Source organism: Saimiri boliviensis, chromosome 13 (genome assembly GCF_048565385.1).
Source record: "Saimiri boliviensis isolate mSaiBol1 chromosome 13, mSaiBol1.pri, whole genome shotgun sequence".
Taxonomy (NCBI): Eukaryota; Metazoa; Chordata; class Mammalia; order Primates; family Cebidae; genus Saimiri; species Saimiri boliviensis.
This window is the reverse complement of record NC_133461.1, coordinates 97514283-97526904: the sequence shown is the minus strand read 5'-3', so window position 1 is coordinate 97526904 and position 12622 is coordinate 97514283. Positions and strand designations below refer to the sequence as shown.

The 12622-nt window shown below is 45.6% G+C and overlaps 1 protein-coding gene across 2 annotated transcripts in view; it reads right to left on the bottom strand.

Moving 5' to 3' along the window:
* PIWIL2 (piwi like RNA-mediated gene silencing 2) overlaps positions 1–11741 on the bottom strand; it is a 131917-nt gene extending 120176 nt beyond the window's left edge. Inside the window, exons 1-2 of one of the 2 annotated variants that reach the window (XM_074384044.1) lie at positions 1825–11741; positions 1226–1471 (exon numbers count right to left, since the gene is read on the bottom strand). In XM_074384044.1, the coding sequence (XP_074240145.1) occupies positions 1226–1423 (198 nt within the window). In that variant the 5' untranslated portion in view covers positions 1424–1471; positions 1825–11741. Of the gene's footprint in view, positions 1–1225 lie in introns of both variants that reach the window. The other variant, XM_074384045.1, reaches the window with a different exon arrangement.
* Between the last annotated feature and the right edge of the window lie 881 nt (positions 11742–12622).

Sequence of the window (12622 nt, the reverse complement as noted above, 5' to 3'; positions counted from 1 at the left end):
GGTTACCGTTAAAACCCGTGATTTGATGTACAGTATAATGAAATGCAACAGAGCAGAATTAACTTTTCCATTTTTATACTTCCTGTGTATTCAAGGCAAGAGAGAACAAGCGTACCGGTTAATGAATTTTCAAAAAAGCTAGATCATTTATGATCTCGAGGTTTGGGTAACCCGCTACTGTTTTCCTGTGGCAGTCTTCCACTTGCACTACTGTAACACCAGTTGGATCTGACATGGATAAAAGCTACCTATAGACTCAAGCAATTTATTTGAGTCAACATGTAAGATTACTGTCATAAACTTTTTTCCTTACAAAAATAATACATTTGACAATGTCAACTCCACTTAAAATAATAACTTCATTATTAGATTCTTCCTATATTTGCTAACTCTCTTTGACATATTAATTATAGACAAATATTCTTAAAATTATTTGATAATTAAGAGATTAAGAATGCACAAATGTAAGTGTTCACACAGCAGCAGCAATAACTGAAGATCCTTTTCCTTTAAGATTTGGGCAATGAGCCTTCCAAAGTGAGCAAATGTTAAGTATTATGACCTCAGAGGCAGGAACTGCTGCTAATACAGAGCCAAAACCAGGGTGAAAATCTACATACTCAGAAAAGAACAAGAGATTATACCTTTAACCCTAACAATTACAGACAGAGGTATGGAGGGATGACTGAAAGCTAGAGAACCTATGGTACTTACGAAGTCCATCTAGTATTCATTATGAGATACTTTTTCAGACCTCTAGAAACTCTAGATTTGAAATATATGTCCAGATGTATCTACTTGTTAAAGAAAAAAAAAAAACTTGTTTCTGTTAAGGGCTTCCCAGTTTTGCAAGCACTTTGTTGTTGTTTTGAGATGGAGCCTTGCTCTGTCACCCAGGCTGGAGTACAGTGGTGAGATCTCAGCTCACTCGAACCTCCACCTCCAGGGTTCAAGCAATTCTCCTGCTTCAGCTTCCCGAGTAGCTGTTATTACAGGTGCACACCACCACACCCGGCTAATTTTTGTATTTTTAGTAGAGATGAAATTTCACTGGTCTCAAATTCCTGACCTCAGATGATCCACCCACCTCAGCCTCCCGAAGTGCTGGTATTACAGGCGTGAGCCACCATGCCTAGCCCTGCAAGCACTTTGAAATCCACTACCCTCTTCTGACAGCACACAGATAAGCTGTATGCTGCTCCTATGCATCTAAATGTGATCTTACCCTCTGTGCTGGCCCCCTCTGTGTGCTTGGTTCCTCCGGCTTTCCAAACACATGGCCTCTGCCTGCAGGTGCTCCCCTGCCCAGAGCTGGGTCCAAAGGTTTAGAAGCTTGTGGCCAACAGCCCGGCATCCGTACAGCGTGGCACTGGGATGGGGGGACAGGAGGCTGGCCCCTGAACGATGGTCGGAAAGGATCCATTCAAAGGCTGTAGAGGACACGTGTGTCGATCCTGTTCTGGTTAATTACCTGCCAGCATTTTCAAAAGATTAAGGTTCCCAACTGTTTTCCTTTTCCTTTAAGACAGATTCACAAAGCATTAAAATAAATTTTGAGTCAGTCCAGCAACACACCCAGCCTTCTACAACATATTCACTTCAAAGGCTTCTATTTGATCTGTAATATTTGAAACATCCTCCATTAACAATCCCTTAGAGCAGCAGTCCCCAAACTTTTCGGCACCAGAGACTGGTTTCCTGGAAGACAATTTTTCCAGGGGTGAGGGGATGGTTTCAGAGTGACTCAAACACACTACATTTATTGTGCACTTTATTTCTATCACATTGTAATAGATAATGAAATATAATAATTATACAACTCACCATAATGTAGAATCAGTGGGAGCCCTGATCTTGTTTTTCTGCAACTAAATGGTCCCATCTGTGGGTGATGGGAGACAGTGACAGATCATCAGGCATTAGATTCTCATAAGGAGCATGCAACCTAGATTCCTTGAACACAAAGTTCACAGGAGGGTTTGCACTATGGGAATCTAATGCCACCAGTGATCAGACAGGAGGCGGAGCTCAGGTGATACTATGAGCCATGGGGAGCGACTGTCAATACAGATGAAGCTTTGCTCATTTGCCCACCACTTACCTCCTGCTGTGCAACCCAATTTCTAACAGGCCCCCAACCAGTCTGTGGCCTGGGGGTTGGGAACCCCTGCCTTAGAGGCCCACGTCCTCCTTGAACTTACATTTTCTACCCAAATGGCCTCTCACAATACTCAGTCCTGTAAGTCAACTACATGTTATAAAAGGAAGCAATTTTTTTGTTTTTGTTTTGTTTTTGAGACAGACTTTCACTCTAGTTGCCCAGGCTGGAGTACAGTGGTGCAATCTTGGCTCACGGCAACCTCCGCCTCCTGGGTTCAAGTGATTCTCCTGCCTCAGCCTCTCGAGTAGCTGGGATTACAGGCATGTGCCACCATGCCCAGCAAATTTTTTGTATTTTTAATAGTTTCTCCATGTTGGTCAGGCTGGTCTCAAACTCCCGACCTCAAGTGATTCGCTCACCTCGGCCTCCCAAAGGTGCTGGGATTACAGGCATGAGCCACCGCGCCCAACCAAGGAAGCAGTTTTGTGGGAGGGTCTCACACTATTGCCCAGGCTGGAGTGCAGTGCCATGATCATGGCTCACTGCACCCTCAATCTTCTGGGCTCAAGTGACCCTCACATCTCAGTCTCCTGAGTAGCTGTGATAACAGGCACGCACCACAACACCCTACTAGTTTTTATAATTTCTGTAGAGATGGGGGTCTTGCCATGTTGCCCAGGCTGGTCTCAAACACCTGGGCTCAAGTGATCTGCTGCTTCAGCCTTCCAAAGTGCTGTGATGACAGACATGAGCCACCGTACCTGGCTAAAGCAGTTATTTATTTATTTATTTTTTTTTTTGAGACGGAGTTTCACTCTTGTTACCCAGGCTGGAGTGCAATGGCACGATCTTGGCTCACTGCAACCTCCGCCTCCTGGGTTCAGGCAATTGTCCTGCCTCAACCTCCTGAGTAGCTGGGATTACAGGCACACACCACCATGCCCAGCTAATTTTTTGTATTTTTAGTAGGGATGGGGTTTCACCATGTTGACCAAGATGGTCTTGATCTCTTGACCTCGTGATCCATCCACCTCAGCCTCCCAAAGTGCTGGGATTACAGGCGTGAGCCACCACACCCAGCCTGGCTAAAGCAGTTTTTATGTACAAGGATGACTTCGATTTATAAAAAAATTTCTTTTCTTTTGAGATGGAGTTTGCTCTTGTTGCCCAGGCTGGAGTGCAATGGTACAATCTTGGCTCACTGCAACCTCTACCTTCCAGGTTCAGGGGATTCTCCTGCCTCAGCCTAGGCAAGTAGCTGGGATTACAGACATGTGCCACCATTCCTGGCTAATTTTGTTTGTTTGTTTGTTTTTTTTTTGAGACGGAGTTTCGCTCTTGTTACCCAGGCTGGAGTGCAATGGCGCTATCTCGGCTCACCGCAACCTCCGCCTCCTGGGTTCAAGCAATTCTCCTGCCTCAGCCCCCTGAGTAGCTGGGATTACAGGCACGCGCCACCATGCCCAGCTAATTTTTTGTATTTTTAGTAGAGACGGGGTTTCACCATGTTGACCAGGATGGTCTTGATCTCTCGACCTCATGATCCACCCGCCTCGGCCTCCCAAAGTGCTGGGATTCCAGGCTTGAGCCACCGCGCCCGGCTTTAATTTTGTATTTTTAACAGAGTCGGGGTTTCTCCATGTTGGGCAGCCTGGTCTCGAACTCTTGACCTCAAGTGATGCACCCACCTTGGCCTCCCAAAGTGCTGGGATTACAGGTGTCAGGCACTGCGCATGGCCTATAAACAATTTCACAGTTAACACAGTCGTATCATAAAATTATGGTCAATAAATATTTATGGCTTTTTGCTTTGTTTTTAACATCCCTTTCCTACATATAAGAGTCCTAACTTTTTTCCAGTCTATGATCGCACTCAACTCTTCTCCTTGATCTGTTTAGTTGTTTCTCCAAATCTCTATACAATTCTTTTTTTTTTTTTTTTTTTGAGACGGAGTTTTGCTCTTGTTACCCAGGCTGTAGTGCAATGGCGCGATCTCGGCTCACCATAAACTCCGCCTCCTGGGTTCAGGTAATTCTCCTGCGTCAGCCTCCTGACAAGCTGGATTACAGGCACACGCCACCATGCCCAGCTAATTTTTTTTTGTATTTTTAGTAGAGACGGGGTTTCACCAAGTTGACCAGGATGGTCTCAATCTCTTGACCTCGTGATCCACCCACCTCGGCCTCCCAAAGTGCCGGGATTACAGGCTTGAGCCACCGCGCCCAGCCTCTATGCAATTCTTTTTTAAAAAATTCTTCTTTCAGGCTGAGCACAGTGGCTCATGCCTGCAATTCCAGCATTCTGCTAGGCCTAGGTGGGAGGACCACTTGAGGCCAGGAGTTTAAGGGCAGCCTTAGGAACACAGTGAGAGATCCTGTCTCTACAAAAAGTTAAAAAATAGAACAAAAAATTTAAAAAACCCTTTTCTTTTAAACTTTATCAGAAGTCTCCAGAGTACAGAACCTTTCTGGTTTGAGCCTACAATACTTGGTGAGTTGCATTTAACCACCTTCTCTCTCTCAGGTTACCAGGCTCTTCCTGGCTTCCCCACCAAATCTAATGCCCATCAGGTCTCTTCAAAATCACTTTATAACCTGTAGGTCAGGCATGGTGGCCCATCCCTATAATCCCAGGACTTTGAGAAGCCAAGGTGGGTGGATCACTTGAGGTCAGGAGTTAAAGACCAATCGGGCCTACATGATGAAATCCTGTCTTTACTAAAAACACAAAAATTAGTTGGGCATGGTGGTGCACACCTGTAATCCCCCCCTACTCAGGAGGCTGAGGCACAAGATTTGCTTGAACCTGGAAGGCAGAGACTGCAGTGACCCAAGATTGTGGCACTCCAGCCTGGATGACAGAATGAAACTGTCTTAAAAAAAAAAAAAAAATCACTATATAGCATACAGATTTCAGGACTCCCTCTTTACAGAGCTCCTCTCATGGTCCTGACTTGCTCCTGATTCCTGAAAAATATTTCTTAACGGGAAATAATTCTTCTTTTTTTAAAGACAGGGTCTTGCTGTGTCATCCGGGCTACAGTGAAGTGGTGGGATCTTAGCTTACTGCAGTCTCAATCTCTTGTGCTCAAGCAGTCCTCTTGTCTCAGCCTCCCAAGTAGCTAGGACTACAGGCACCTGCGACCACGCCCAGCTAATTAAAAAAAAAAAAATTGTAGAGACAGGATCTTGCCATGTTGCCCAGGCTGGTCTCAAACTGCTGACCTCAAGTGATCCTCCCACCTCAGCCTCCCCAGATGCTGGGATTACAGGTGGGAGTAATCCTTCTTAACTTTCAAAAACCTGTTTTAAGTATTAGCTACAGAGAAATCGCATATTTAAAGAAAACATTAACACACAATTCGTAAGCACACAGCGTAAGTGCAGACAGTTCAAGAACTTGCAAAATGTCTTGAACTAAACTATCTTCTTTCACACTCTAAATGCATGATATGGTTACCTTTCTTGAAGGCTACATCAGCTCTCCCCTTTAATTGTCAACGCCCCTTTTCGGTGAACCAGAACTCCGCTCACAGGTCCCCAAGCAATCAGTATATTAATTGCTACATACTCACAAGTACTGCACGGCGTCCCTTATGAGACTTCTGGAATCTTCGTCTTTGTCCACCCTTCCCTCAACCCCAGCATCACTTCTATAGATTCAGGCAGCTCCCCTACAAGGCCCTCTCCCAATGTGGATTTCCTCCCTGGGATCAGGTAGCAAATACTTGGCTGACAGAAAGGTTCAACGGGGAGGGAACCTAGAACGGGCTGGGAACCCAGGACGGGCTGGGCCTGCCTCCCCTGAATCCCTGAGTGTGTGCTCGGCGCTGGGGCCTCCAGACCAGGGCCTAACCAGAGGCTCCCGAAGGCGAGTCCCACGCCCTTTACACCCGGAGAAACGCACCCTTCCCCAAAGCCACAGCCCTGCCGGGGGTTCTACCTCCCGTTTCAGGCCAAATAGGCCCACTCAGACCTCCCGCGGGCCTCCCCTGCTGCCCCCGCCTGCGCACCTTCTCCAGGCGTCAGCATCCTGCCTCGAATAACGACTTCCCGCCCCCGCCCGGCCTCCGAAGGCCCCAGCGCCACCTGGAAGCAGGAGGGCAGATGCCTGGGAGGGCGGCTGACACCACGTGCTAGAGCAAAAGCCCACCCAGCCTGCCCCGGAGCGACACTGGCCTGCCCGGGTTGCTGCACCCGGACCCGTCTTCTCACCTGGGCACGAGTCCTCCCCCAACTTGCCCGGCTCGGCGCCGCCTCAGGAGAAGACGGCACTCAACCCACGCCCCACGGGCCACATGATCCAGGGCCAATTTCCGGTCTTCGAGGCCTCAGGGGCTGAGCCCATTGGCCACAAGACCTGTCGCTCACAAGACCCAGCTAGCTCATTGGCCAGTCTGAAAGAGAGCTTCGTCCTTTCCAGCAGATTCATGGAGCAGGGCAAGTTCTTGTGGAATGTGCGCTGGAAGTTATGTGAGCCTAAGCCTTAAAATGTGTTAGGGTTTGAAGATCCTGACTCCCTTTCTGGGGGCAACTCCTGTAAACAGATTTAGTCTAGCACTCGAGTGCTGAAATTGATTTGCCCCCTTCCTGTCACTTAGAGGGTTAGCAATACAGGTGGTGAAGAAGAAAGGTAAACTACACGTAATCTGAATTTCCTAGGCAGTTTTGACTACACGTAATCTGAATTTTCCTAGGCAGTCTTGACTCCAAATACCCTGGGCACTTGGTCCCCATAAGTATATTCCAACCATGTATTCTGGTTTGTTTTTGTTGCTGTTCAGCAGATCGCCAGAGCCACAGCAAGATTAAGGGCAGAAAATTACCTTACCGGTGGAGCCTAATACCTATAGGAAGGATTTCCTTTAAAGTGGACCTATGTAGTATGCCTGGGTTCCTGGGGCAGATAAATAGAAATCCTTCCAGAAGTACACCAGGACCCCAAAAACTCCCCATGTAAGAAGTATTAATAGCCGGGTGCGGTGGCTCAAGCCTGTAATCCCAGCACTTTGGGAGGCCGAGGTGGGTGGATCACGAGGTCAAGAGATAGAGACCATCCTGGTCAACTTGGTGAAACCCCGTCTCTACTAAAAATACAAAAAAAAATTAGTTGGGCATGGTGGCGCGTGCCTGTAATCCCAGCTAGTCAGGAGGCTGAGGCAGGAGAATTGCCTGAACCCAGGAGGCGGAGGTTGCGGTGAGCCGAGATCGCGCCATTGCACTCCAGCCTGGGTAACAAGAGTGAAACTCCATCTCAAAAAAAAAAAAAAAAGTATTAATAAATATGAGCTCACAGAACACATCAGGCTGAATAACAGGAAGACAGTCAATCCAACAACAACAACAAAATGGGCAAAAGTCATGGCGGCTCACACCTGTAATCCCAGCACTTTAGGAGGCTAAGGCAGGTGGATAACCTGAGGTCAGGAGTTCGAGACCAGCCTGGCCAACCTGGTGAAACCCTGTCTCTACTAAAAATACCAAAATTAGCTGGGCATGTTGGTGGGTGCCTGTAACCCCAACTACTCGGGAGGCTGAGGCAGGAGAATCACCCAAACCTGGGAGGCAGAGGTTGCAGTGAGCCAAGATCATGCCACTGCACTCCAGCCTGGGCAACAAGTACAAAATTCCGTCTCAAAAAAACAAAAAACAAAAAACAAAAAGGGCAAAAGATGTGAGCCGACCTGTCTCAGTCCATTAGTCCCTTTAGTGTTACTATAAAGGAATACCTGAGACTGGGTAATTTATAAAGAAAAGAAGTTTACTGAGCTCATGGTTCTGCGGGCTGGAAGGTTCAAGACTGGACATCTCGGCTAGGCGTGGTGGCTCATGTCTGTAATACCAGCACTTTGGGAGGACGAAGTGGGTGGATCATGAGGTCAAGAGATGGAGACCATCCTGGCCAACATGATGAAACCCATCATTACTAAAAATACAAAAATTAGCTGGGTGTGGTGGCATGCACCTGTAGTCCCAGCTACTCGGGAGGCTGAGGCAGAAGACTCACTTGAACCTGGGAAGCAGCGGTTGCAGTGAGCTGAGATCACGCCACTGCACTCCAGCCTGGGCAACAGAGCGAGACTCCGTCTCAAAAAAAAAAAAAAAAAAAGACAATATCTGTGCTCAGGCTGCTTCCACACATGGCAGAAGGCAAAGAGACCTGGCCTGTGCAGAGATCGGATGGAGAGAGAAGCAGCAAGAAAGAGAGAGGAGGGAGGAGCCAGGTTCTTTTTAACTACCAGCCCTTGTTGGAACTAGTAAGCTTTTTAGTAGAGACAGGGTTTGACCATGTTGCCCAGGCTGGTCTTGAACTCAGTGGTTTATGGGTGTGAGCCACCACCCCTGACTGGAGCCATAACATTTAATGGAATTTGCCTTGCTCATTTTTGAGCTTGAGACCCATTATCACTTTCTATTTTCTGATCTCTCCCTTCTGAATGGGAATTATACTATGTTGTCCCACTGCTGTAATTTAGAAGTACATAATTTGTCCAGTTGGGTCACAACTGAAGAGAAATTGTGACTCAGTCCCACTCATAACTGATTTAGATAATACAGTTGTCCTTCAGTATCTGTGGAGTATTGATTTTTAGGACCTCCCTCCATGGATAGCAAGATTCACAGGTGCTCAAGTCCCATATATAAAACGATGTATTTTATATTTATACATCGTCCTGTATACTTTAAATCCTGTCTAGATAACTTATAATACCAAATACAGTGTAAATGCTACATAGTTGTTACACTGTATTGTTTAGGGAATAATTATAGGAAAAAAGTCTGTATGTGTTCAATACTGACGCAGACATCCTTTTTGTTTTTTCAAAATATTTTTGATGTGTGGTTGCTTTAATCCATGGATGCAGAACCTCTAGATAGGGAGGGCCTGTTGTATTTAGATGAGACCTCAGACTTGCAGTTGATAGTGAAATGGTATAAGACTTTGGGGGCTGTTAGGGTGGGGCAAATGTGTTACATGTGAGAAGAACACAAATTTGGAGGAGGGCGAAATGTTATGGAGTGAATTGTGTTCCTCTCACAAAACCATATGTTGAAACCCTAATCCCCTGTATTTGGAGATGGAGTATGCAGGGAGATAATTAAGGTAAATGAGGTAAGGAGGAGCCTTGATCTAATAAGATTTGTGTTCTTAGAGAAGAGGAAGAGATACGAGATCTCTATCTTTAACCCTTTCTCTTCATGGAAGCACAGACACAAGGCCATGTGAGGACACAGCAAATGGCGGCCATCTATAAGCTAGGAAGACAGCACTCATCAGAAATCAAATTTGCCAGCACCTTGATCATAGAATCGTAGCCTCCAGAACTGTGAGAAAACAAATGTATGCTGCAGAGGCCACCCAGTCAGTGGTAATTTGTTATGGCAGGCCTGGCTGACTAATTAGAATAACAGATGTCAGCAAGGATGTGGTGGAACAGGAACCCTCACACATTGCCAGTGGGAATGTACAATGATGTAGCCTCTTTTGGAAACATTTGGCAGTTTGTCAAACTGTTAAACAAAAAATTACTGTAGGAACCAAAATTTCACTTCTTGGAAACTACCTAAGAAAAATGAAAACATGTCCACACAAAACTTGCACGCAAATGCTCACAGCAGCATTATTGGTAATTGCCAAAAACTTAACCTAAATGTCCATCAGCTGGTAAATGAATAAATAGAAATTTGTGTGCTCAACAATAGGGATAAGTTAAAAAAAAAAAAAAAAAAAAAGGAGGCCAGGCACAGTGGCTCATGCCTGTAATCCCCACACTTTGGGAGGCCAAGGTGGGTGGCTCACCTGAGGTCAGGAGTTTGAAACCAGCCTGGCCAACATGATGAAACCCCATCTCTACTAAAAATACAAAAAATTAGCTGGGCGTAATGGTGGGCACCTGGAATCCTAGCTACTCACAAGGCTGAGGCAGGAGAATCGCTTGAACCCGGGGTCAGAGGTTGTAGTGAGTCAAGATCGCGCCACTGCACTCCAGCCTGGGCAACGAGAGCAAAACTGTCTCAAAACAAACAAACAAAAAAACCAACAACAACAACAAAAATGAATAAACAAGATGTGGTATATATGCACACAATGGATGGATTCATCAATAAAAAGGAACAATCTACTACACTATGGCATGGATGAACCCCCAAAAATATGTTAAACCAGATGTATACAAAAGAAGCCAGACGTATACGAAAGAAGCCAGACGTATACCAAAGAAGCCAGACGTATACGAAAGAAGCCAGACGTAAGAGACCACATATTGTGTGATCCTATTTATGTGAAATGTCTAGAAAAGGTAAATCTATAGAGACAGAATGTAAACTAATGGTTGCCTGGGGCTGGGAGTGGGAATTAGGATGAACTGTAAATGTGCATGAGGGCTTTTATTAGGATGATGATCATGTTCAAAAACTGATTTATGGCAATGTTTGTACCACTCAATAAATTTACCAAAAATTATTGAATAGGATAAATTATATGATACGTAAAATATATCTTAATGGAGGCATTTTTGGAAAACACACATTAAGAAACAAGCAGAGCACTTTGGAAGGCCGAGGGGGGCAGATCTCTTGAGGTCAGGAGTTCTAGACTAGCCTGGCCAACATGGCAAAACCCCATCTCTACTAAAAATACAAAAATTAGCCAGGCATGGTGGCAAATGCCTGTAATCCCAGCTACTCAGAGGATGAGGCAGGAGAATCGCTTGAACCTAGGAGGTGGAAGTTCTTCTGAGCTGAGATTTTGCCACTGCACTCCATCCAGCCTTGGCGACAGAGTAAGACTTTCTGAAAACAAAACAAAACAAAACAAAACAAAAACACCACAAAAGAGCAGACAGAAACTACAGTGAACAGAACTAGATCCAGAAATATATTAAAAAATTTTATTACTGAACATGGAATATAAACATACTGTTTCAAGAAATAATGGTGGCAATTGAAACAATGAGTGAAGAGCAAAGGCAGGCCAGGTGCAGTGGTTCATGCCTGTAATCCCAGCACTTTGGAAGGCTGAGGTGGAAAGACTGCTTGAGTTCAGGAGTTTGAGGCCAGCCTGAGCAACATGGCAAAACCCTATCTCTACAAAAATTAATTTTAAAAAATTGGCCAGGAATTGAGAGGATAAGGTAGGAGGATCACTTGACCCTGGGAGGGCAAAGCTGCAGTGACCTCTGACTGCACCAGTGTACTCTAGCCTAGACAATAGAATGAGACTCTGTCTCAATAAATAAATAAATAAATAAATAAAGAGCAAAGGCAACCAAAATTGACGAGGAAAGTTTGGGAAAGAACCAAAATAGAACTTCTAAAAATGAGTAATGTAATAGAAATTTTTTTTTTTTGCGAGACGGAGTTTTGCTCCTGTTACCCAGGCTGGAGTGCAATGGCGCGATCTCGGCTCACCGCAACCTCCACCTCCTGGGTTCAAGCAATTCTCCTGCCTCAGCCTCCTGAGTAGCTGGTATGACAGGCACGTGCCACCATGCCCAGCTAATTTTTTGTATTTTTAGTAGAGATGGGGTTTCACCATGTTGACCAGGATGGTCTCGATCTGTCGACCTCGTGATCCACCCACCTCGGCCTCCCAAAGTGCTGGAATTACAGGCTTGAGCCACCGCGCCCGGCCCTGTAATAGAAATTAAACACTCAAAGGAAAATTACACAACAGAATAGTCACAGCTAAAGGGAGACATCATGAGTCAGAAGATCAACTGAAGGCTGGGTGCGGTGGCTCATGCCTGTAATCCCACTACATTGGGAGGCTGAGGTAGGTAGATCATGAGGTCAGGCATTCGAGACCAGCTTGGCCAACATAGTGAAACTCCGTCTGTACTAAAAATACAAAAAAAATTAGCTGGGCATGCTGGTGGGCACCTTTAATCTCAGCTATTTGGGAGGCTGAGTCAGGAGAATCACTGGGAGGTAGAGGTTGCAGTGAGCTGAGATTGTGCCACTGCACTCTAGCCTAGGCAACAGAATAAGATTCCCATCTCAAAAAAAAAAAAAAAAAAAAAAATCAGTTCAAATATTTACCTAGAATGCAGCACAGAGACAGAGAGGTGAAATATGAGAGGCTGAGAGACACAGAGAATAGAGTTAAAAGGCCCAATAAGGCCGGGCGCGGTGGCTCACGCCTGTAATCCCAGCACTTTGGGAGGCCGAGGCGGGCGGATCACGAGGTCAAGAGATCGAGACCATCCTGGTCAACATGGTGAAACCCCGTCTCTACTAAAAATACAAAAAATTAGCTGGGCATGGTGGCACATGCCTGTCATCCCAGCTACTCAGGAGGCTGAGGCAGGAGAATTGCTTGAACCCAGGAGGCGGAGGTTGCGGTGAGCCGAGATCGCGCCATTGCACTCCAGACTGGGTAACAAGAGCGAAACTCCGTCTCAAAAAAAAAAAAAAAAAAAAAAAAAAAATGCCCAATAAAGTTTGAGATGGAGTAACACGGAAAAGAGGAAAGGCACTATTCAAAGATTTAATAGCTGAGGACATTTTAGATTTGATAAA